Source organism: Muntiacus reevesi, chromosome 1 (genome assembly GCF_963930625.1).
Source record: "Muntiacus reevesi chromosome 1, mMunRee1.1, whole genome shotgun sequence".
NCBI classification, from domain to species: domain Eukaryota; kingdom Metazoa; phylum Chordata; class Mammalia; order Artiodactyla; family Cervidae; genus Muntiacus; species Muntiacus reevesi.
The window spans coordinates 6,598,618-6,624,551 of record NC_089249.1 but is presented as its reverse complement, the minus strand read 5'-3'; the positions used below and the strand labels follow the sequence as shown (position 1 = coordinate 6,624,551).

General features: G+C 44.2%; 1 protein-coding gene across 1 annotated transcript; it reads left to right on the top strand.

The window, feature by feature from the left end:
- On the top strand, positions 1-24,334 carry HAL (histidine ammonia-lyase). Its single transcript, XM_065920919.1, has 20 exons — positions 1-247; positions 1,086-1,146; positions 1,252-1,279; positions 1,897-1,971; positions 2,063-2,135; positions 2,228-2,294; positions 2,624-2,661; positions 3,460-3,585; positions 6,600-6,739; positions 8,987-9,034; positions 9,639-9,786; positions 10,544-10,639; positions 10,734-10,792; positions 11,718-11,798; positions 13,084-13,149; positions 13,465-13,630; positions 16,328-16,462; positions 21,441-21,549; positions 21,649-21,718; positions 24,194-24,334. The coding sequence occupies exons 1-20, from the start codon at positions 1-3 to the stop codon at positions 24,332-24,334; spliced, it is 1,974 nt and encodes a 657-aa protein (XP_065776991.1).
- Positions 24,335-25,934: the final 1,600 nt, after the last annotated feature.

The window sequence follows — 25,934 nt, the reverse complement described above, 5'->3', positions numbered from 1 at the left end:
ATGCCCCGGTACACGGCGCACGTGCGCGGAGAGTGGCTGGCCGTGCCCTGCCGGGACGCGCAGCTCACGGTGGGCTGGCTGGGCCGGGAGGCCGTGCGGCGCTACATCAAGAACAAGCCCGACAACGGCGGCTTCGCCTCGGTGGACGACGCCCGCTTCCTCGTGCGCCGCTGCAAAGGCCTGGGCCTGCTGGACAATGAGGACCCGCTGGAGCTGGCCCTGGAGGACAACGAGTTCGTGGAAGTGGGTGAGTGGCCGGACGGGAGGGGCTGCAAAGCATGGAGCCGGGCGTCCCCGGAGAGACCGCCCCTGTCCCTCCTGTGTGTGCGCGGCGGTGCTCAGTCGCCCGGCCGTGTCTGACTCTGCGACCCCAGGGACTGTAGCCCGCCAGTCTCCGTCCATAGGGTTCTCCAGGCACGAATACTGGAGTGGGTTGCCATGCCCTCCTCCAGGGGATCTACTCTGGGGAAAATGCATGCCGCCTGAGAATCTTAAATTCTCAAACACCCCTGTGAGGAAGGCAGTATTCTTACCCACCTTTAACAATGAGGTAGCAGACTCAGAAAGGGGGAGAGTTACTTACTAATAGCAAAGACTAGATCTGAACTCATGACTGCAAGGCCAAAGCCCTTTGCTTACGGGATCATTTTCAAAGTCCCTTTGCTCTTCAAAAGAACCTACCAGACCAGGGGGCCAGTAGCATCACTTTAAAACCAAGTTAAATCAATTTTGTTTCACAAAACTGTCAAACACTAAAACAAATAGGTTTAAATATTAAATCTATTAAATGCATTTCAAATACTAAATATTAAAAGCATTATATATTGAAACAATAAATTTAAAACAAAATAAAGCTGATGATGGCAATAGAAGTGGAGACTGAATCTTGAACTTTCATTGAAACCTTTTCACGCATGCCTACATCTCTGACTTTTTGCTCTCTGAAAGCATCTGAAGTTGTTTTAAAGCAGTCATTTCTATAGAACTTGAAGGCAATTGAAGAGCTCTTTTCTTGGTTTACCGGCAATGTCAAATGTGACTCTGGGTTGTGATTCGTAAGAGTATCTCTTGCACTCTTGTTTCAGTTATAGAAGGAGATGCTATGTCTCCCGACTTCATTCCTTCGCAGCCAGAAGGAGTTTACTTGTATCCTTACCTGCAGGCTCCTTGGTCTGTCTGGGGCCCCTCCCACCAGTGATGGGGCTGGGGGCTTTTCCATATTCCCCAGTGTTTTCCTTTACCTGACTTCAGATACAGCAAATACCGGGAACCTGAGAAGGTAAGTTTCAAACCACTTCCTTTCTGTTAAGAAAATTAAGTATCCCCTTCTCCTCATTTAAGTGGGGGAGGGCTGGCACAATTTATGAGCAAAACATAACCCATGAGGACAGGGCATTATCTAGCTCTGTGTAATAGGGAAAGACATTTTGCTTTTCCATTTATTTTCTTTAACCTGTTTATTTTGGCTGTGCTGGGTCTTCATTGCTGCACAGGGCTTTCTCTCATTGCAGTGAGCGGGAGCTTCTCATTGCGGTGGCTTCTCTTGTCGCAGAGCATTGACTCTAGGCACGTGGGCTTTGGTAGCTGTGGCAGGTGGACTTGGTTGCCCTATGGCATGCGGAGTCTTCCCGGACTGGGGATTGAACCCCTGTCCCCTGCATTAGCAGGCGGATTCCCAACCTCTGGACCACCAGGGAAGTTCTACTTCTCCATTTCTAATTTTTCTTCCTTAACCTCCTCTTCAGCAAGCTGTCTTTTCAACTACCATATTCATGTTTCATAGTAGTGATAAAATTTCTGAAGTGCCACAGCTTAATTCTGCTCGACGCTTCCCTGCTCTTTTGTTTGAGCAACTAAGCTATTCACGCTCACAGAGATTCCCTTCTTTTCGTGCAGTACATCGCCTTAGATGGGAACAGTCTGACCACAGAGGACCTGGTCAGCTTGGGCAAGGGACACTACAAAATCAAGGTATGCTGAATAGAGGGGGGTGATGCCCTAACCTTTCTTGCTGCCCATGGAAAGTCTTCAACATGCTCAGCTCTGCCCAATGTCTTCCTAGCTCACCCCCACTGCTGAAAAGAGGGTGCAAAAATCCAGGGAAGTCATAGACAGAATCGTGGAAGAAAAAACTGGTATCTTTTTCTCTTTGTGCTACATATTTCTTTTTATAGACTTAAAAAATGCAGCCTGCGTCCAATTGTATGATGTCTGTTTTTTATTCTAGTTGTTTATGGCATTACTACGGGTTTTGGGAAATTTGCCAGAACTGTAATTCCTGTCAGTAAACTCGAGTAAGTTTGATTCACTCCCCAGCAAAGACACACACACATTCACATAAGTTTGATTCACTCCCCACCAAAGACAAACAGATTCTCATTTTAGAAATTCCTTTCAACAATGGAAATAATACTTGCTCCAATTTACAGACAAGGAGGGTGAAACTTAGGTTAACTCACACACGAGTTGACATAGAGAATACAGACTCGCTGTTTCTTCCATTGCTCTATCACACCTTATTCTGTCCCTCCAAAGATTTAACTATTTTTCCTTCATTTTCCCAGCTGAGGGGACATTTTCATGGTGAGGTATCTGAGAGGGGTTTCTTCACTTTCTCTTCTAGGGAGCTCCAGTTCAACCTAGTACGTTCACATTCTTCAGGTAACTCATTCCAAACCTCCAGTGCCACCTAGGTTCTGTTTGATTTGATGAATGAAGGGCAGTCAGCCCTCAGTAGCTCTGGGTTCTTACATTCACAGGTTGAGCAATTCAACCAGTGTCAGTTGTTGGTTGAATTCACGGATAAGGAATCCGCAGGTGCCCAGGGCAGACTGTACTGGGTTGCTTTCCATCAGGGGGCAGGGGTGGGAGGAGCTGGGGAGGGGAGGGGCGAGGCCAGGCCCCTGCGGGGTACCTAGGGGTTACCGTGCAGCGCAGACCAGCCACCAGCACTAGCACATTCCAAAGAGCAGGTGCCATTTCTGCTGCCAAGGAGGGAAGAAGAGCAGCAGACATGATATCCTTTCAACTGAATCTCAGAAAAAGGAATGGGCTAGATGGAAGGATAGAATTGGGATGAGGAGCATGAATACGGTCATGCCAAAAGAATGGTGCAGTCAGGGAATGAAGTTACTCAGGGATGAGTGGATCTGGATGTGGTGAGAAGTGAAGCTGTCAAGAATTGCCTCCCATCAGACTGCAAGAGAGCTTGTGTGAGAAGACTGGACCCCATTCCAAGGGTGTTGGGCAGGCTCACTGAAATTTCCGAGGAAGGGAACTGGGGAGGCAGAACTGGAGTCTCACATTTGTCTGGAAGACGAGACCTGAAGAAGCGTGACAATCAGAAGGGAAGGCAGTGCGACTATCTGAACCAAGATGTGGAGCGCAATTTGAGATGGAGGTGGCTGGGAGGAGGAGGATTTTGTTTATCTTAGAGAAAACATCAGTTCTGTTTTGTAGGCGTTGGGAAACCACTAATCCCTGAGAGATGCCGGATGCTCTTGGCTTTAAGGATCAATGTCTTAGCCAAAGGATACAGTGGCATTTCCCTGGAGACTCTCAAACAAGTTATCGAAGTATTTAATGGTAATGCAATGGATCCCCAAATGACCCTCCATGCAGGCTGGGTGGGTACCACAGGCAGACTTGATTGACAGGGTGGTGAGATATTGGTGAGATAAGAAGACATAAACTGATGATGATGAGTGGGAAGTGGGCTTGGCAAGAAGGAAGATAGCTATATGGGCGCAGAAGGCGGGGGGGGAGCAGAGGCAGAGACTCTTACTCCTGTGAACTTTCATCCTTCTCTATCACCCTTCATTTAGCATTCAGCACATTTAAAATCAGAACAAGCCCCTTAAGTCTGGCCTTAAGTTCAGAGCTGGAGAGAACCTTGGATTCGGTGGTACTTGAATGTGGTTAGAGAAGCTATTCAGATCATCTGGGAAACATGACGATTCCTGGATGAATATCCCAAAGACCAATTCAGTACTTCTGGTTGGTGCCTGGGAATCTGAACTCTTCATGCTCCCCAACTGGTGGGATTGCCAGACTTAAAAATAACTGAAATTCAGCCTCTCCCAAAGGTAGAACAGAAATATAGAGATAAAAGACTTGCTGTGATCACATAGCTGTCTCATGACAAGATAAAAAGCAATTCGACTCTTTGGGGCTTGCTTCTTGGGAAAATTCCAGTGTGGAGACAAGGTGTGACATGCTTGGGAAGCCAAGCCTATCCCTTCCCACAGATAAGGATAAGCATTCTAGATCAGTGGAGGCTCAGGAACCGGTGGGGTGAGGAGTGGGCGCAGAAGCAGGGTCGGGCAGTCACATAGCACAGAGGCATGAGGAATTTCCCAGCTATAGGCACAAGTGACCTATAAATGCCAACAAGTAAACAGTAATTTGAATGCACAATCTATAGTATACAAGGCTGTGCTGAAGAGAACACCAGTGATTTCAACACCTATTTCCACTCCCAACTCTAAGCCTAAAATCCCAGATAGTCCAGCTTCAGCTGTGAACCCACCTATGCTTTATGGGTGAGCCCAAGGCACCTCTGGGTCCTAGAATTCTGAGAATTCCCCAGGGTGAACTATGGCCTGGAAGCTTGCCTACGGATGGCATGGCTTCATCCTACTGACATCACTTAGCCGTTGTAAAAACCAATGCTATCAGTAGTCTGAATTTACCTTGGAAATATAGCCTTTTTGTTTGTTTTTGTTTTAGTAAATTAATGGGAATTTCCCTTTTAATGTGGCTTCCCTCATAGCTCAGTCGGTAAAGAATCTGCCTGCAATGCAGGAGACCCAGGTTCGATTCCTGGGTTGGGAAGATCCCCTGGAGAAGGAAATGGCAATCCACTCCAGTATTCTTGCCTGGAAAATCCCATGGAGAGAGGAGCCTGGCTGGCTACAGTCCATGGGGTCGCAAGAGACAGATATGACTTAGCGACTAAACCACCACCAATGGGAATTTCATCTAAAACAGTACATGTCCATTTAGAAGCGGTGGTAAGCTGGTTGACTAGGTGACCAGGAATCAGGCAGAAAAGCAGAGATTAAGTTGCCCATGACTTTACCTCCCCCAAAGAACCCCTGTTAACATACTGGTACACTTTATCCTTCTAGAACAATTTGTAAAACAATTTTAATTTATTTTTGGTGTTGTTGGGTCTTTGTTGCTTTCAGTGGGCTTTTCCTAGTTGCAGGGATTGGGGGCTACTCTCTAGCTGCAGTGCACCGGCTTCTCCCTGCGGAGGCTGCTCCCTGCAGAGGCTTCTCCCTGCAGAGGCTTCTCCTGTTGCGGAGCTCGGGCTTCTCCCTGCAGAGGCTGCTCCTGTTGCGGAGCTCGGGCTGCAGGCGCACTGGCTTCAGGAGTTGCAGCACGTGGGCTCGGTAGTCATGGCTCATGGCTTAGTTGCTCTGTTGCATGTGGAATCTTCCTGGACCAGAGATCAATCCTATGTTCCCTGCATTGGCAGGCAAATTCTTAACCACTGGACCACCAGGGAAATTCTGTATTACTTTTTTAATGTAATAAACATTTCAGTTCAATTCAGTCGCTCAGTCATGTCTGACTCTTTGCGACCCCATGGACTGCAGCACACCAGGCTTTCCTGTCCATCACCAACTCATGAAGCTTGCTCAAACTCATGTCCATAAACATTTACTTGATTTCAAATAGTCTCTAATAGGTTTTTTTTTATTTTTTATTTTATTTATTTATTTTTTATTTTTATTAATTGGAGGCTAATTACTTCACAACATTGCAGTGGTTTTTGTCATACATTGACATGAATCGGCCATGGAGTTACATGTATTCCCCATCCCGATCCCCTCTCCCACCTCCCTCTCCACCCGATTCCTCTGGGTCTTCCCAGTGCACCAGGCCCGAGTACTTGTCTCATCCATCCCACCTGGGCTGGTGATCTGTTTCACTATAGATAATTAATGGCTACACACCATTTGGTCCTATGGAATTCTCTTAGTTTCCTCTTCAGCACATTTTTTGCTTTTAGCTCCTAGAAATAAGGTGGCAATGAACAACAGCTAGTTCCTGATCACATCTTTAAGACACATTGCTAAAAATTCCAGAAATTTCTAGGCTAGATTAGAACATGTACGGTAACAGTAAACAAAGGGGCAGAGGACCCAGGGGCAGAGAAAGAAGAAGGGAAGAGATGGTCGTTGTAGGATACAGGTTCCAGATCACCTTTCTTCTAGGCAGTCTGATCTAAATTCTTTATGTATAACATTCTCCCAACCCCTTCACACAGCATATCTGAGCTCGTCCTGGCCCAAACCTGTCATACCTCCCATTGTCCTTAGAATAGAGTCTAAACTTAAAGTGGCTTATGGAGAAGGCTTTACTCCCAGGAGGGTCTGCCTTCCTATCTTCTTTCTCTCCCTTGCCTCTTTCTTTCTACAGCAGCTCAGCCAGATTCCTTAAGCATTACCTGTGCTTAAGGAATTGTCTTTCCGTGGGTGTCTGTGCCATTTATGATACTAGATCCCTTGGGATTGGTTGGTCTCAGTGTCAGAGCGAGGCTGGCTGGAATGAAGAATTCTTGAAGTAACCAGGGTCTCCTTTTCTCCCAGCCTCCTGCCTTCCATACGTTCCAGAGAAAGGAACTGTCGGTGCCAGTGGAGACCTTGCCCCGCTCTCTCATCTTGCTCTCGGGCTGATTGGAGAAGGGAAGATGTGGTCTCCAAAGAGCGGCTGGGCTGATGCTAAATACGTAAGACTAATAACAGCTTCCTTCTGTGACGGTCATTTCCCCAGGATGGACCCCAGGTAGACTGCTGTGTTGTCTAGCACTTCATCCTTTCCGCAGCCTGATGACAAAGCGTTCCCACTCCATGGCTGTGATGACTGAAGCGTAGAAGTGTAGACGGAGTCAGGAGCCCAGTCTTAAGGCAATGTGTGAGCGCGCCTAGTCGCTCAGTCATGTCTGACTCTTTGTGACTCCATGGCCCGTAACCTGCCAGGCTCCTCTGTCCATGGGGATTCTCCAGGCAAGAATACTGGAGTGGGTGCCATGCCCTCCTCCAGGGGATCTTCCCAGTCCAGGGGTCGAACCCAGGTCTCCTGCATTATAGGCGGATTCTTTACCATCTGAGCCGCCAGGGAAACCCCTTAGTGCACCACAGGTGTCCAACTAAGCGATACTCTTAGCTTCCCGACACAACCATCAGCCTGCTGGACCTGGTGATCACCTTGGTAAAGAGGTAAAGCTGCTAGTGTTCATGCAGGAACTTCTTCTGCACCTAAAACACTCCCAGTACCTATCCAGGAGGTCACACATTGTTGGAGGTTGAGCTAGCTGCTGGTCTAATGGGTACAGAGCTGTGGATCATGGCCCTGATATAAGGCCCCTGGAAAGGAGGCTCCACCCCACACACACACCCAAGCTCTCATCCTGGTGGTCAGTCAGAAGGGCCTGGGTTTGACAAAGCTTTAATATTTTCTTTATTCATCTACACATTCATTGAGGCTTTCCTGCTGGCTCAGATGGTAAAGAATCTGCCAACAATGCGGGAGATGTGGGTTTGGTCCCTGGGTTGTCAGAGCAGCCCAAATAATTGTTTGAAGTATCATCTCTGACCTTTTGCTGGGAGGTCACTTAACATTGAGTCAAGGGCCAGAGGACCAGGGAGAAAGAAGTCAAGAGAACAGGTGGTCCTTCTAAGGGTTTGAGTTCTAGATCACCTTCCTTCTTTACAGACTAATCTTGATTATTTCTCTACATCCAGTGTCCCCCTCAACCACCTTTACACAGCAATTCTGATCATGTCCTGGCCAAAACTTGTCACTTTTCTCATTGTCCTTAGGATAATGTTTAAAATTAAAGTGGCTTACAAGAGTCTTGACATATTATTGACATCTTGCTCCCCTACCCAGCCACCCGAATTCTTCCCCACCAACACCGTACATCACAGAAGCTAGAGGTGCCTGCAGCTGGAGCGTGCTGTGTCCGAGGTGGAGGGGCCAGTCACGTCCACCCTTCTCTTCCTGTTTCTGCTGAGACCTCCGAGAAACGTCCGTCTCTGCCCTCCTCTTCTTTCCCCTGTGCCCCACCACTGCCGAGTCCCTTCTGCCCTCCTGTGAGCTCCCCCAGCATCTTACGTGACTATTTCCCACTGGACCTTATCCACTTCCCACCTCCTGAAGCACGTAACCTATTGCTATCACTGTATTTGCCTATGACTGTATTTGCCCTTGAACTTGTCTGTCTCCATTTTTCCTACCCTCAGACCCACATCCAGGACAGAATCAGGCATGTGACTGGTGTTTTAATAAGCTGTGAAAATGATAGTCAGTTGTGCTACCTCTGTCTTCCTTCTCCCCTGCTGCTCCTTCTTCCCTGGAGGAATATTAACCTGGTGACTGCTTTCACTTCTTTTATTTCAGTGGAAGATGATTCTGCCCATTTCCTCTGAGGATGTTGTGTCTATCTCTTAGGCCATACACCCCCTCTTCACTGGTGCTCACACATATGCCATACAAGTGAGAAGCCCTGCTCTGATGGTGTGAGGTTCTGCTGGTGTTCATACAAGTAGGATGAGGGTGGAGAATTTTACGTCAAGCTCTAGAGGCCAGGGAGTGTGGGCAGAGTTAGGAGCCCAGCCTTGGAACATCTGCATCTGGGTATGCACATGTGCTCAGGAAGCAGCAGTTAAAAAAAAAAGTGAATCACTAAAGTGCAAACTGAATGCAAAGGGCCTAGAACCCATTATTCAGGATTGATTTTGTAGACACTAGCCTCTGATAATTTTAGGTACAAAAGTTATTCGAAAGCTAAGTCTGCTTGCAGACTAAAGAACAGAACTAGAGAATAGATCAGCGAAGATGAACAGAGCCAATTTGAGTAGGTCTAATCTTTAGAAGACAGACCTTTGAGCTTACTTTTATTTGATTCTACATGAATTAGAAATATGCTGGCATTTCATTTGTTACCCATTTCACTTTTTAAATCATTCTACAGGTCCTCGCAGCTCATGGATTGAAGCCAATTGTTTTGAAACCAAAAGAGGTAAGAGACTCAAGGAAAATTTGTTCCTTTTAGCAAATTGTTATGCGCTACTTTCAGTCTTAACATCAGCCTCACTGGTTTCTTAAACATAGCCTCCATGTTTGCTTAAGTTGGTCATTGAAGAAAGGACTCTCCCTTATTTATTGAAAGGCATCTCCAGTACAGAGATGCTCAGGGATTCTTTTACAGAAGTACTTAAACTTCTAATCAGGATCTCTAAGAATCCCTGAATGATGCTGTAAACCAACATCACTTAGGATGGTCTAAACCAAGGACCTCAGACCAGAAATTTTTCAAGGTGTCTTATGAGATGAGATGAGAACTTGAGAAATATAGAATAATGAAGAGCTAAATGTTTTATATGCCGTATACATTGGAACTCCACTGCTGCCCCATGACAGGGAAACTATTCACAGCTGTTCCATTTGCCAAATTTTAAATGATGGCACTCATCCTTGAGTACTTAAACAAGCATCACTGCCCTGCACTTTAGAAACCATGAATCAACATCATTCAGCTGAAGGCAAATTTTCCTCATAGGAAAGCAAAAGAAGTGCTTGTTACAACAAAAAGCATTAGGAAATGTCTCTTGCATCACCTGAAGGGTCTGGCACTCATCAACGGGACACAGATGATCACCTCCCTGGGCTCTGAGGCTGTGGAGAGGGCCAGTGCCATCGCTCGGCAAGCTGACATAGTGGCGGCCTTGACGCTCGAGGTGCTCAAGGGCACCACCAAAGCCTTCGATACCGGTCAGCATGGTTCTGCGGTTTGTTTGCTGTTCATTCAGCCAGAGCTGGGCGGGGGGTGGGACGGGATGGTCAGGCTCTCTGGGAGTGGTGGGGTAGATGGTGGGAAGAAGAAGACCATCTAGGAGGACCATCGCAGGAGTGCTGCAGCTTCCTCTCGGTTATGCCACACGTGATCCTTGAAACGACCATGTTTCACAGACAAATGTTGACCCACAGAGTTAAGTGACCTGCCCCAGACCACCAGCTCTGACTCCCATCAAACTACTTGTTGTCTTAAGGGTCTGTTGGCAGGATTTGAGAATTGGCTTGGAATTACAGCTAGTGCCCGTTAGAAAATCGGAGAGAAAGATTATACAAATGATAGCTTTTCTAGAACTCTTTTCTAGACTTTGAAGGACTCCCCACTCTTATATGTAGTAGGACCGAAAAAAAAAAAAGAAAAACCTGTCTAAAAATGACTTAATTAAATTAGGCCACTGAGCTCCCTTCTGTTATGAGCCTAAATCTTTTCAGGGTAGGCCCAGTGTCTTGAGTTGAGTTCCCTATGGGCTCAACTCATAGTTTGCATTTGGATATTTAAAGTAGAAAGAATAAAGTGGAAAATCTTGCTTTTGGAGTTGTTTCTAATTCTAAACAATAGTTAAGGACCCCTGGGGCTTTTCAGGGCTGGGTCAGCACAGTGGGCAGTCCTGTGCCAGTGATGGGAGTTCACTCAATATAAGAATTGCTCAGACTTTTCCTCCTTCATCAATTCTAGACATTCACGCTGTTCGCCCTCATCGTGGGCAAGTTGAAGTTGCTTTTCGGTTTCGGTCCCTCCTGGACTCGGATCACCACCCATCTGAAATAGCAGGTCTGGGCATGCCTATTTGAACTTATTTGCTTTTGAAAACAATTGGAAAGAATTGCTAACATGCCCCTTGCCATCCTCTCTACCTTTTCCATAGAAAGTCACAGGTTCTGCGATCGTGTTCAAGATGCATACACCTTGCGCTGCTGTCCACAGGTAGACAAAAAACCCAACAAGTTTCTATGCTTTCCTCCAATCTGAGATAGGGATAGAGAGGAAGGTGTCAGGAAGTCGTGTACTGGTTAATGGTAATCCAGATTTCTTTACGGCCTCTCTTAAAAATGATGTTTATCCTATATACCCCCGTTTGTCCAGTTATCACAAAGTTTCTGTTCTATATGGTAAGTTGCATGTTTCCCTTTGAATTGCTTTGCTCAACCCCCTGTAGAGAAGTCCAACAGACAGCTTCTTGTTTAGGTTTAGTGCCCTAAGTTTAAAAAATTCTTATTAAGAAGACCATCCTAACCAGTCAATGGAGTTTTACTGGTTCTCCCTATTAGAGCTGCCAGGGATGTATTGGAAAATCCAACCACAATTCAAGGGCATAGCCATGATTAGATCTATCTGCACTTAACAGGCAGACATCAACCATTATAAATGAACCTGTGAGTCTTAACTTTAAACTGGAGTAAGGCAACCTGTATTGCAGATGTTAGAACTCATTTGCAAATAGAAATTAGTAGCATAAGGAGCTAACTAACCTCATCTCAAGAGTGAGACAGTGTTTCAGGTTGTACCAAGTTCCAAGCCATAGTGTACTGAAGAATCCTCCACAGAATAAGTTAAATTAAATGAAAATTTAAATAATTAAAATTTTAAATTATTTAAATGAAAATGATTTAATAATATTTAATTTTTTATTTTCATTTCATTTTATGCTCTTTTCCTTATTCTCAGCAAGTTCAGTTCTAGCTCAGCTAGACTGAAAAATGTCCGTGGGTAATGATTGACATATTAGCTCTACAGTAAGAATAAATTCCAGTTTAAACGTTCTTACTGTTCTGATAAGAATATCAGACTATGTGGCAGGCCCCAGACTCAGTGTATTCCATGTATTAACTCATTTGATACTGTCTTTTAGGTCCATGGTGTGGTGAATGACACAATAGCATTTGTGAAGAACATCATAACCACGGAAATTAACAGTGCAACGGATAATCCTGTATCTTTTAACTGCTTACTAAGCTGTAATTACAGAATTTCAGCTGGTAATTTTAAGATCCGATGAAGATCTTAAAATTGTGTAACTTCTCTGTTGCTCCATTTCATAGACTAAATGCCTGGGCTCTGAGGTTAAATGCCTCTATCAGCTGTAGATCTGAGCCAATAAGTGGCAGAGACAGGTCTGTGAACCTTGCCTCAGGTTTGGAGTCTAACATGCTGTGCTTCTGAAACTGATGGATGAAAGATTAAAGGGGATATTTCCAGCATCAGCTGAAGGGTCTCACGGAGGCATTTGCCCTAAAACCCATCGCTGAGGTTGTTGGTAGAAGGATGAAGACCTACATCACAAGAGTGATTGTGGAGACCCTGAGTAGCATGACATTTATAGGCGCCTTCCTGGGGTTCAGTGCTACTTTGGTGGACTACACAGAAGCCTTTTAACATTTACCTAAGTGTTGATCAGAGTTCTGACTTTCCCCATCCTGAGTTTATTTCTGACGTGGTGAGTGAGTGCTAAGTCACTTCAGTTGTGTCCGACTCTTTGCGACCTGATGGATTGTAGCCCACCAGGCTGTCCATGGGATTTTCCAGGCAAGAATACTGGAGAGGGTTGCCATGCCCTCCTCCAGGGGATCTTCCCGACCCAGGAAGAACCCACATTTCTTATGTGTCCTGCGTCGGAAGGCCGGTTCTTTACCATTGGTGCCACTTTACTCAAATCAGTGTTCCCATACTTGTACAGAGAAGCGTAAGAATGCCTCCACCTCTTAAGGACGGCGCGCAGCTTTCCTTCGCAGTATGGGTTCCCCAGCGCCACCTTGTTTTGCTACAAAATGTCCTGTGTTGACTTAGCTCCTTATAATGTGATGTGATGGGTCAGGAGTCATCCTGGCAAAGGTGTCACAGAGACAGCACTGCCTTTAAAGACCGTCCAGCCCCTCGGGGATCTATTTCCTCTCCCTCACGTCTGCCTTGGTTCTCAGCACTGGAGAGAGAGAGCTGCCGAGTGGCCCTGAGACCCACGCACAGCCTGGGCCAGCAGACAGCCGCTGTGTGAGGTTCAGCGTGGCTTCTCTGACACGCTCGCTTCAGGCCGTGTTCTGTTTTCTTGTGTTTACCTTCGTATCCCGGTATGTCAACACCTCCTTGTGCAAAGGCTCTCCTCTCCACCCTACCTTTGGACAAGGGCTGCCACCTCAGTGTTAAAAATGAGCGATTAGGGAGAGGCTTATGCTCCAGGTTTTCAGCAAGTGTTATGCAGAAGCCTTAACCAATTTTGAAAGATGGTCTTTGCCAACAGGGGAGAGACTATTTCTGGAGGAAACTTCCATGGTGAATATTCAGCCAAAGTAAGCTTTTTAGAATTGCTCCTGACCCTGAAAGCATATCCCAGTATGTGTGAAAGCCTTAGTCACTCACTCAGTCATGTCCAACTCTTTGTGATCCCATGGACTGTACCCTGCCAGACTCCTCTGTCCATAGAATTCTCCAGCCAAGAATACTGGGGTGGGTTGCCAATTTCTTCACCTGGGGATCTTCCCGACCCAGGAATCAAACTTGCATCTTTTATGTCTCCTGCATTGGCAGGCGGGTTCTTTACCACTAGCGCCATCTGGGAAGCCCATATCCCAATATAGCCCAACCTGACTGAGACACTCTTTCAGGCCCTGGACTATTTGGCCATTGGTGTCCATGAACTTGCTGCAATTAGTGAAAGAAGAATCGAAAGACTCTGCAATCCCTCCCTCAGCGAGCTGCCTGCCTTCCTGGTGGCCGAAGGCGGTCTGAATTCTGGATTCATGATAGCCCACTGCACCGCTGCAGCCCTGGGTAAGGACCCTGCCTTTTGACCAGAATTCAAGTCCATCCATCTATGGGTCTTTCCATTTCACCTGAAAGTATCACTTTCTGTCTTTGAATGAGATCTAACTTTTCCACCCCCTCTATGTGCATCCTACCTCTTTAAATACAAATGCATGTTTCAAGAAAAAATTTAAAATAAAACCTAAGCAACATTACACTGAAATGTAATAATAGACTAATGAGGTTGTAAATAGGGAGTTTTCATGATTTCTCTGTAGGAAACAATGTGACATCACATGCGAACGTCCTTTTGTGGCTTTCCCCCTAACCTCAATTTGAAGAACATCAGAAGGAAAAAGACAAAGATGTTTATAGCTACTGGTGAAACTCCCACTTAAAACATAAGGCTGTGTTAAACACACAAAAATGCTTATAAGCAGCAAGATGCTCTCTATGAAAATTGAGCTGGAAGATAGCAGATTTCTGACTCAAGACTGTAAGGGACAGAGAAATAACATCAGAACAGGACCTGGCACAAAGGAAGTGTGAAAGGTTTTACTTATATTTACTCCCTTACTTGCCAAACAATACCAAGAGGCAGGTACTATTATTTCCTCTTTCACAGATGGATATCTGAAGATCCAAGAAATTAAAGAACCTACCTAATATTGCACAGCTACTTAGAAGTAAAGCAGAGTTCAAACCCAGGAATTTTGGCTCCCAAATCTATGCTCAGACTTCAATTAATGAGGATTTCATTTTGATCAATACTTAATCCTACAATATCATTGCCAAATTTAACAAACAGAAATGCAGGATGCACTTAATATAAATTTAATGCAGTTAAATTTGAATTACTCACATTATTTGTTACTAAAAAATTATTTTTTTATCTGAAATTCAAATTTAGCTAAGCATGTGCAATTTTTTCTGGCAAGCCTACCCAACAGGCAGGATAGAATGGCAGTTCAATCAGAGCATAGCCTCTGGGTCTGAATCCTGTCTCCATCCATTTATCAGCAGTTTGATATGGAGCAAGTCTCTTAATCCTGTTGACCCTTAGTTTACTGCTGTGTAAAATGGGGGTGAAAAACCTACCTAATAGGGCTATTCTGGGGAGTTAGTGAATTAATGCATGGAAAGCCTTGGAACTGTGCCTAACATACTGTAAGCACTAAATATTAGTTGTTACTATTATTCCTCACCACTTCGTCAGTTAAGTCTCACACTTAGACTCAACACAGCTAACAAAGAGCCCCTGAATTCATCTTCTGTCCAGAATCTTCTATCTGCTCGCTTACTTCCTTGCTAAAAAATCCCTTTAAAAGGCAGTGACTTCTCACATTAACATGCATCCATGCTAAGTCGCTTCGGTCATGTCCAACTCTTTGAGACTCTGTGGATTGCAGCCCGCCAGGCTTTTCTGTCCATGGGATTCTCCAGGCAAGAACACTGGGGTGGGTTGCTATGCCATTCTCCAGGGGATCTTCCGGACCCGGGGATTGAACCTGCATCTCTTATGTCTCCTGCATTGGCAGGCAGGCTCTTCACCACTAGCGCCACCTGGGAAACCCCCACATTAACATGGTGGGGTGGTCACTGATTTTTAAGAATGTTGTGAAGTTGGGGAGTCTCCTTTGAATGTGTTTAGCTGCCCTAGCTGTTTGAAGTTGCTAGGCTTGCTCTCATTATAATTAAATTGGTGGTTTTCTTTTTTTTTTCTGGCCACTTGTAAGTTACTTTTCTAAGCAAGCGCCACCAAACCAGGTGATTCATATTGCAGGTTTAGGGGTCCAGGGCTTGCAGTGCTGAAACCTGAAAGTTCTGGGCAAAATAGGATGAGTGAATCACTGTAGTTTATACTGGATTATCTCCGGATACCCTTTAGCATAGAAAAGAACTCAAAGCTGCTCTCATAGGTTAAAAAAAAAAAAAAAAAAAGTGGGGGAAAAACTCTTGACTTGGACATTTCCCGGCTTCTGAAGCTGGGGAGAAGGAACTCTGTAATCTAGGTCCTTGCTACTTAAGTTATAGTTCCCTGGCCAAAAATACAGCCATCACCTGGGAATTTGTTAGAACAGCAGAATTTCAGGCCCCACCTGAAACGCAACCTTTGCACTTTAACAAGGCTGAGTGATTTATGCACAATAAAGTTTGAAAGACAGCAACCTAGGCCAAACTCTAGACATCCCCCAACATCTCCAAGACATCCCCAGCTGTCATTGAGCCCTTCCTTAAACTGAGTACATCCACTTATGTCATCATTGGACAGTTTCAATTTTAAATCTTCTTGCTCAAGGTCTGTGGGTTCAGTCTCAACCTGCAAATGCTATGCCTGAATCTTGATCCTACCTCATCTGCTGACATAACCAGATTATTCTCCAAGTCCTGGAAATGACCATCACTTCTTTTCTCCCTTAGTCTCCCTGGCATGCCAAATGCTTGCTGTGTTTTCAACTTTGTTTCGTAATATGAGGGTTCCCTTTCCAGTCCTATCTCAGAACTCCCTACAATTTTAAGGGTCCTTCTTACTTTGGGGGAAGAAAAACCCACACGACTCCCTTTTCCCAAAGTAACTTGGGAACATCTGGTGCTTTGATAATGACCAAGCACTCCTGGAGAGGGTAGCCCACACTGAGGAGTGCTTTGGGGAGCCATGTGTCATGTGGCATGTCATTCTATTAGGAACAATATGTCCCTCACTTACTTTCTGGCCTCTTGCAGTTTCTGAGAACAAGGCTCTGTGCCACCCGTCGTCCGTGGATTCTCTCTCCACCAGTGCGGCTACGGAGGATCACGTCTCCATGGGAGGATGGGCAGCCAGGAAAGCCCTCAGGGTCATTGAGCATGTGGAGCAAGGTAACCCCAGCCAGCTGGGTTGCAGGCCTCACTGATGACCACTATGCCAGTGGTCCTCAGCATGGAATCTCCATCAGAACATCCGCATCACCTGGGGACCCAGGCCCTGCCCCAGACCTGCTGACTCAGAGACTCTGAGAACAGAACAATCTGGACTTAACAACCCTCTAGGTGATTTTGATGCTGGCTGAAGATTAAGAATCCACACCTTCTGGCTAAGCCAGTTCATCTGTTGGCTTTTTTTTTAATGAAATAATTTTAAAACATTCAGAAGTGGAGAGATTAGTACCATAAACCTCCATATATACCTCACTCAGATTCACAGTTAATATATTATACTTCATTTCTTAAAAAAAATTTCTCAATCATTTTCAAGCAGATCCCTGTCATCGTGTTTTCTTCTGGCACACTTTCTCTCTCAATTACAAATGCTTTCTTACCCACTGCCATTATCACATCCAACAAAAATCAACAATAAGTCTTGGTATCATCGAGTACGTATTCAAATTTTCCAGATTATTTCAATGTCTTTCCAGTGTTTGTTCAAACCAAGATTCAAGACCTACTCTTTAAATTTAGTGGTCAAGCTTTTAAGCTTCTTTTCATTTACAACAGTTCCTCTCCCTCCCCCCTTTTTAAAAAAAAAACCATGTCATTGACTAGTTTGAAAACCATCTTAGTTTTCTGAGAGATTGACATTCTTGATTTATCGGTGAGCATGCTTGTGGTTGGATTACCGTGATATTCAATGGTTTGCCTTGGAAACGAACAGTGATCATTCTGTCGTTTTTGAGATTTTGCATCCAAGTACTGCATTTCGGACCCTTCTGTTGACCATGATGGCTACTCCATTTCTTCTAAGGGATTCCTGCCCACAGTAGTACATATAATGGTCATCTGAGTTAAATTCACCCATTCCTGTCCATCTTAGTTTGCTGATTCCTAGAATGTCAACGTTCACTCTTGCCATCTCCTGTTTGACCACTTCCAATTTGCCTTGATTCATGTACCTGACATTCCAGGTTCCTATGCAATACTGCTCTTTACAGCATCAGACCTTGCTTCTATCACCAGTCACATCCACAACTGGGTATTGTGTTTGCTTTGGCTCCATCCCTTCATTCTTTCTGGAGTTATTTCTCCACTGATCTCCAGTAGCATATTGGGCACCTACTGACCTGGGGAGTTCCTCTTTCAGTATCCTCTCATTTTGCCTTTTCATACTGTTCATGGGGTTCTCAAGGCAAGAATACTGGAGTGGTTTGCCATTCCCTTCTCCAGTGGACCACATTCTGTCAGACCTCTCCACCATGACCCGTCCGTCTTGGGTGGCCCCACACGGCATGGCTTAGTTTCACTGAGTTAGACAAGCTGTGGTCTGTGTGATCAGATTGGCTGGTTTTCTGTGATTATGGTTTCAGTGTGTCTGCCCTCTGATACCCTCTCGCAACACCTACTGTCTTACTTGGGTTTCTCTTACCTTGGACGTGGGGTATCTTTTTACGGCTGCTCCCAACCAGTAATGCTGAAGAAGCTGAAGTTGAATGGTTCTATGAGGACCCACAAGACCTTTTAGAACTAACACCCCCAAAAGATGTCCTTTTCATTATAGGGGACTGGAATGCAAAAGTAGGAAGTCAAGAAACACCTGGAGTAACAGGCAAATTTGGCCTTGGAGTACAGAATGAAGCAGGGTGGCAAAGGCTAATAGAGTTTTGCCAAGAGAACGCACTGGTCATAGCAAACACCCTCTTCCAACAACACAAGAGAAGACTCTACACATGGACATCACCAGATGGTCAACACCAAAGTCAGATTGATCATATTCTTTGCAGCCAAAGATGGAGAAGCTCTATAGAGTCAGCAAAAACAAGACCGGGAGCTGACTGTGGCTCAGATCATGAACTCCTTATTGCCAAATTCAGACTTAAATTGAAGAAAGTAGGGAAAACCACTAGGCCATTCAGGTATGACCTAAATCAAATCCCTTATGATTATACAGTGGAAGTGAGAAATAGATTTAAGGGACTAGATCTAATAGACAGAGAGCCTGATGAACTATGGACGGAGGTTCATGACATTGTACAGGAGACAGGGATCAAGACCATCCCCATGGAAAAGAAACGCAAAAAGGCAAAATGGTTGTCTGAGGAGGCCCTACAAGTAGCTGTGAAAAGAAGAGAAGCGAAAAGCAAAGGAGAAAAGGAAACATATTCCTATTTGAATGCAGAGTTCAAAAGAATAGCAAGGAGAGATAAGAAACCCTTCCTGAGCGATCAATGCAAAGAAATAGAGGAAAACAATAGAATGGGAAAGACTGGAGATCTCTTCAAGAAAATTAGAGATACCAAGGGAACATTTCATGCAAAGATGGGTTCAATAAAGGACAGAAATGGTATGGACATAACAGAAGCAGAAGATATTAAGAAGAGGGGGCAAGAATACACAGAAGAACTATACAAAAAAGATCTTCACGACCCAGATAATCATGATGGTATGATCACTCACCTAGAGCCAGACATCCTGGAATGTGAAGTCAAGTGGGCCTTAGAAAGCATCACTATGAACAAAGCTAGTGGAGGTGACGGAATTCCAATTGAGCTATTTCAAATCCTAAAAGATGATGCTGTGAAAGGGCTGCACTCAATATGCTAGCAAATTTGGAAAACTCAGCAGTGGCCACAGGACTGGAAAAGGTGAGTTTTCATTTCAATCCCAAAGAAAGGCAATGCCAAAGAATGCTCAAACTACCACATAATTGCACTCATCTCACACACTAGTAAAGTAATGCTCAAAATTCTCCAAGCCAGGCTTCAGCAATACGTGAACCATGAACTTCCAGATGTTCAAGCTGGTTTTAGAAAAGGCAGAGGAACCAGAGATCAAATTGCCAACATATGCTCGATCATCAAAGAAGCAAGAGAGTTCCAGGAAAACATCTATTTCTGCTTCATTGACTATGCCAAAGCCTTTGACTGTGTGGATCACAATAAACTGTGGAAAATTCTGAAAGAGATAGGAATACCAGACCACCTGACCTGCCTCTTGAGAAACTTATATGCAGGTCAGGAAGCAACAGTTAAAACTGGACATAGAACAACAGACTGGTTCCAAATTGGAAAAGGAGTACATCAAGACTGTATATTGTCACTCTGTTTATTTAGCTTATATGCAGAGTACATCATGAGAAATGCTGGGCTGGAAGAAGCACAAGCTGGAATCAAGATTGCCGGGAGAAATCTCAATAACCTCAGACATGCAGATGACACCACCCTTATGGCAGAAAGTGAAGAAGAACTAAAGAACCTCTTGATGAAAGTGAAAGAGGAGAGTGAAAAAGTTGGCTTAAAGCTCAACATTCAGAAAACTGAGATCATGGCATCTAGTCCCATCACTTTCTGGGAAATAGATGGGGAAACAGTGGCTGACTTTATTTTTTGGGGCTAAAAAAATCACTGCAGATGGTGATTGCAGCCATGAAATTAAAAGACGCTTACTCCTTGGAAGGAAATTTATGACCAACCTTGATAGCATATTAAAAAGCAGAGATATTACTTTGCCAACAAAGATCTATCTAGTCAAGGCTATGGTTTTTCCAGTGGTCATGTATGGATGTGAGAGTTGGACTGTGAAGAAAGCTGCGCGCTGAAAAATTGATGCTTTTGAACTGTCGTGTTGGAGGACTCTTGAGAGTCCCTTGGGCTGCAAGGAGATCCAACCAGTCCATCCTAAAGGAGATCAGTCCTGGGTGTTCACTGGAAGGACTGATGCTGAAGCTGAAACTCCAATACTTTGGCCACCTCATGCGAAGAGTTGACTCATTGGAAAAGACCCTGATGCTGGGAGGGATTGGGGGCAGGAGGAGAAAGGGACGACAGAAGATGAGATGGCTGGATGGCATCACCAACTCGATGGACATGAGTCTGAGTAAACTCCAGGAGTTGGTGATGGACAGGGAGGCCTGGCATGCTGCGATTCATGAGGTCGCAAAGAGGCGGACACGACTGAGCGACTGAACTGAACTGAACTGAACTGTGCTTGTGGTGGTACGTTTGTTCTGTCCTGTTTCTTGTGGATTGCAGTTGGTCCTAAAGACTTGACAAGGTTTAGATCCAGCATTTTTTGGCCAAGATAGTTCATAGGTGGGGCACTGTTAGGTCAAAGTCTTCCAGCCTTCTTAATCACTGCTTGTTTGTTTCTTAAAGAGAAACTGCCTTCCTTTAGGCATTGTTCTAAATTCCTCAATCTTTGCAATTGTATTGGAATCAATTGGCTGACAAAATAGCATTATTTTAAGATAAATGTAAGAGAGTTGAGTATCCATTTTGTGGGGGGCAATAGCTCTATTGAGGTATAATTCATATACTATACAATTCACCCATCTAAATTGTACAATTCAGTGGGTTTTATTAGAGTTGTGAATATACTCAGAGTTGTGAGTTGACACCATAGTCAACGTTATAACATTTTCATCTTTCCAGAAAGAAACCTTGCACCCTTTACCCATCACTCTCTCATCCTCCCTATGTGGTCTTGTTGGGAGCCTTTGAAATTGAAGATTTAAAATAGACATTAGAGAAACCAAAGAGTTATCTGCTCATTCACAGACTCCTTCAGTCTTTTGATGAAAGTGTATGTGCCAGGTATTTCAGGCCATAGGGAACAGCAAGACCGAAGACAAATGGAAATTTACACAAGTGTGGAAATAAGAAACAGAGGTTATCCATCTTGATCAGCTGAAGGGAGAAGGAGAAAGTTGATCTACCTGGGTAGTCCTGCCCTTCTCAGCATTAAAGATGTAGCCGAGGGGTTAGAAAAGTAGATTTTAAATGTATACAAATACCAAGGCAGCTTCATTCTACCGATAGACTGAGAACCAACTATCCATTAGTTGGCTGGCAAGCTCACGTGGGGTTTATACCCCTCAAGCATGAAGTCACACTCTAACCAGCCATCCCCTCGTCCCTCCTTGTTTCAGTGTTGGCCATCGAGCTTCTTGCAGCCTGCCAGGGCATAGAGTTCCTCCGCCCCTTGAAAACCACCACTCCACTGGAGAAGGTCTATGACCTGGTGCGCTCTGTTGTGAGGTAAAATCAAACAGATCCCTGGAAAGTGACACCGTTTCAGAACTGTGGACCCTGGCAGCGGTTAACGTTGGCTGATGGTGTGATGTGCTTTCTCTGCAGGCCCTGGATAAAAGATCGCTTCATGGCCCCAGACATTGAGGCAGCGCACAGGCTGCTCGTAGAGCAGAAGGTAAGCTGGCTTTCCGGCATGTTTTTAGTTTGGGGTCTTTAAGAGGGAGCATGGATTCCCCGGTGGCTCAGCTGGTAAAGAATCCACCTGCAATACAGGAGACCCATGTTCGATCCCTGGGCCGGAAAGATTCTCCTGGAGAAGGAAATGGCAACCCACTCCAGTATTCTTGCCTGGAAGTCCTGTGGACAGAGGAGCCTGGTGGGCTACAGTCCATGGGGTTACAAGAGATGACTTCATGACTAAATCACCCCACCACAAGGGGAAGCGGAGTGGGGGTGGGGAGTAGAGAAACATTCTCCTATTCTTCTGTTTGCTGGTTATTTTTTGGAAGTGAACCAAAAGGTACTCATGCAACTTTTAAGGCCACTAAGAAGCTATTTGACAAACTCGCAAGTGCCCCATGTTGCATCCAAACATTGACTGTCTAAGGATTAGGAGCTGAAATGAATTTTTTTAATGAATTTTAAATAGAATTTTGGGGCAAGTATTCATGGGGAGAAAATAAGATGAAAGTTCATAGATTCCTCCTCACCAAGAAGGTTCTCTTTTATTCAGAAGTACACTCTTTTTCTGTAATGCTGTCCCTACCTGCTCCAGCAACTGCATAGACCTGAAGGGAAGACAAACTTCCCGAGTTTTTATTCAAAGGGCTCTGGGTCCACCTTGTGCACTGCTGTGTCCTCCCCATCATGCTGGGTGAGATATGGGTTCTCTTTACTGCTTCTTTCCTCTGGTTCCATTGACTACAGACTTGTCTAATTGGGACAGATGCCTGGAATGCGGACTCATGTTTAAAATGTATTTTTAAAATTCTTTTAAACCTTCTGCAGTAATTTGTAGCTATCATGTCCCTTAGAGTTGCTTGATTTCCTTTGGAACTATTGCTCTGCTCTTGAGAACAGTTTTTTCCTTTGACCTTCACCCCTGTCATTTCTAAGTGTTCCCCATACCCTTTGAGGGGGAATTCCCTTGCTTGCTGCCAGCTTTGGTACTAGAAGAGAGGTAGGCGAGAACTCAGCCTTTTTTCAACTGAAATATGCTCGACATACATCATTATGTTAGTGTACAACATGATTTGATCTCTATATATATTGCAAAATGTTTACTACAATTAGTTAACCTCCATTACCACACAGTTATTTTTTTCTTGTGATAGGAACTTCTTAAGATCTATTCTTTTAGCAAATTTCAAATATACAATACAGTATTATTAACTATAGTCACCAAGCTGTACATTGCATCTCCAGGATTTATTTATAAGCAGAAGTTTGTACCTTCTGACTACTGTCAAATCATTTCCTTTCCCACTCCCCTACCCCCTGCTTCTGGCAACCACCAACCTCTTCTCTATATTTATGAGCTATTTAATTTATTTTTTTTAGATTCCACATACAAGTGAGATCGTATGATATTTGTCTGACATTTCACTTATGATGACCTCAAGGTCCATCTGTGTTGTTGCAAATGGCAACAGCTCCTTCTTTCTTATGACTGAATAATATTCCACTGTGTGTGTGTGTATCACGATTTCTTTATCCATTCATTTGATGGTGAACACTTAGGTTGCTTCCTTGCCTTGGCTATTGTAAATAATACTGGAGTGAGCATGGCAGTGCAGGTATCTTTTCAAGGAGGTTAACTTTTGAAACCGGAGAAGGCATCCCACTCCAATATTCTTGCCTGGAAAATTCCATGGGCAGAGGAGCCTGGCGGGCTACAGTCTATGGGGTCACTTTTGAAAGAATACATTTTCTAAGGTAATATAAACGAATAGGAAATGCTCCTTTCCTATCAGGGGCAACCGAATAAAAAGCAGCCATAATATAAACTAAAAACTGGATCTTCATTTGAGAAGGTGTTATGCTTGAAAGGGAATAGGTTGATGGGTAGCCCTGAACAAGGCTACGAAGCTGTGCTTCTCAAACTGTAAAGAGCATGTGGATTTCCCAGGGATCTTGTTAAGATGCAGATTCAGATTCAGCAGGTCTGCAGCATGGCTTACAGTCTGACTCTTCCCAGGTGACGCTGATGCCACCAGTCCAGGGGCCATGCTCTGAGCAACAAGGGTCCAAAGAACAGAGTGCACGGGGCATGGAACTAGGGCAGAGGAGATCCACTGCCTCTTATCATTAAAGGCTTGCCTCAGAAAACACATAGTTCTGCCCTTGAGTAACTTTCCTTAATTCCACCCACACTGAATCCTCTAGGTTTTGTTTGTTCACTGGCTTGTTTTGCTTTAGAAGAGCAAATAGCTGAAAACCTTAATGGTCACTTTAGAAACATTTTGAACTTTGTATTTTAAAAGCTGTTACTTGACAGGTCATGTGTCAAATGGCTTATGATAAAAGCAAGCCAACAGTAGCTACCTATCTAGTCAGGTAGAGATAACAGCTTTGACTTCAGATGAAGGTGTTTAACTCATGTGAAACAATGTTGTCAGTACTTTGACTTTGCTCTGTCCTTGTGTCTCAGGTTTGGGAAGTAGCTGCACCATATATTGAAAAATACAGGATGGAGCATATTCCGGAATCAAGACCTGTTTCTCCAACAGCATTTTCACTGGAATTTCTGCACAAGAACTCTACCAAGATCCCAGAGTCTGAGGATCTTTAATGCTTTTTGTCATGAATTAGCAGATTAGATAGCACTTAATTTTACAGAAAACAGTACTATGCTGAAGGAGAGACCTGAGAAGTTTCTCAGGTGGATCAATCTATTATATGGTTTGGGTCTTATAATACCTGCTCTGGTTAGACTGGTGATAATATTACATTTACTAAATCTAGTACTGTGTTCTTGTTGACCTGGTTAGAGATGTAAACGGTGTTTCCAGGTTATGGGACTTTAATTATTTCTTAACGATATCTACAGGTCACTCATTCCTAAGGGTGAGAAGAGTAACCACAATTGTGTGGATGTTTGACTCTTGACATTAGATGAACTCAAATCTTGAAAAACATTGATGGCATTCTTTTCCAAAAACGTTAGACTTCTGTGAATCTTTCTTTTGTTTTGGTTTTTTGGTTGTTTTTTCTCTTTGTTTTTGCTTTGACAAGTTCTAGTTAACTTTGGTGGATTATACTAAGCCATGATATGATGACTGTTCCTTAGTATGTCTTTGTAAACAACACTTTTTAAGTCATAATTTGTTCTCAAGCTGCTTCTTGTTTTATTAGTTGAATTGTAGTAAAGAATAGTCAATTGGTCAACAAGACATTCTGCGTCAAGGAGTTAAGGAATGAATAGAAAGAGTGCTATTAGAGTGGTTCTCAATGAACTGTTTCACATTTATCAAATGTCACTATACATATCAAAGAAAGGATTCAGATGCTTAAACTGTAGTAGGAGGTTAGTGTTATTGTTGCCTCTTACGTGTTAGTACTTTGTTCATGTTCTTGTAATAACCTAACTTAAGAAGCCTCCTCATTTCACAGGTAAGGAATCTGATGTTTAGAAGTTAACCAACCCTTCTCTGTAATGGTAATCATTGAAACAAGGCCCTGTTGACAGAGATCAGATGGGCCTCAGGATGTTACCCAGTCTGTTTCCTCCCCACTGAAGAAGATAAAGGACCTCTTGGGAAGGCTTAAGTGTAATTGTCCAAAAGAAGGATGGGTCTAAGGACTTCTTGACTCCCTGAGAACAAAGCTCTCTCCAAGTGCAGTGAAACCATGGCTCTAGCGACTGCATTTGGTCAAGGAAAGGGCAGCATGCTTGCCCGCTTTCCCACCTGATGACAGCCTCAAATGGTCCAACATGCATCTCATAGCAGTTTTTCCTAATTGCAGCCCGTCCACAGGAAAGGTGGAGACAGAGGTACAAACCAAAATGTGCTTAGGAACCTGTTGGCCAAAAGGTGGTTCTTGATGCTGTTCTTTGCTGGAATGTGGACATAGGAGTGAAGTTTATTCATTCTCGTCCACGAGCTGCGGTGGAGCAAGTCAGCCCAGTGGTTTGAGGCTGTCACTTTGCTGTGGGCTGTGCTGGTGGCCAAGGCTGGTCCTCTGGGCCCTTTGTTACTGAGTTTTCTATACAGCTCTGTAACTGTGCCCTCAAGGGAATTTCAAGGTAAATGTGGAATAAACCGAGTCTTACTGTCTTATGTCACTGCTGTGTTCTTAGATTTTTATAACAAAGTATATCACCTCATCAGGGAAAGGTTATTCTAATTGCAGTTAATTACATTTGTGTAAGATTTTTGTCATTGAATGTT

What these genes read in the sequence shown, in the direction of transcription:
- HAL (XM_065920919.1), top strand. Translation starts at nt 1, where the DNA reads ATGCCCCGGTACACGGCGCACGTGCGCGGAGAGTGGCTGGCCGTGCCC. An exon ending in ATTCCTGTCAGTAAACTCGA is followed by an intron (nt 2,295 to 2,623) that starts GTAAGTTTGATT and finishes TTTCTCTTCTAG; the next exon opens with GGAGCTCCAGTTCAACCTAG. An exon ending in ACAGTGCAACGGATAATCCT is followed by an intron (nt 11,799 to 13,083) that starts GTATCTTTTAAC and finishes CAATTTTGAAAG; the next exon opens with ATGGTCTTTGCCAACAGGGG.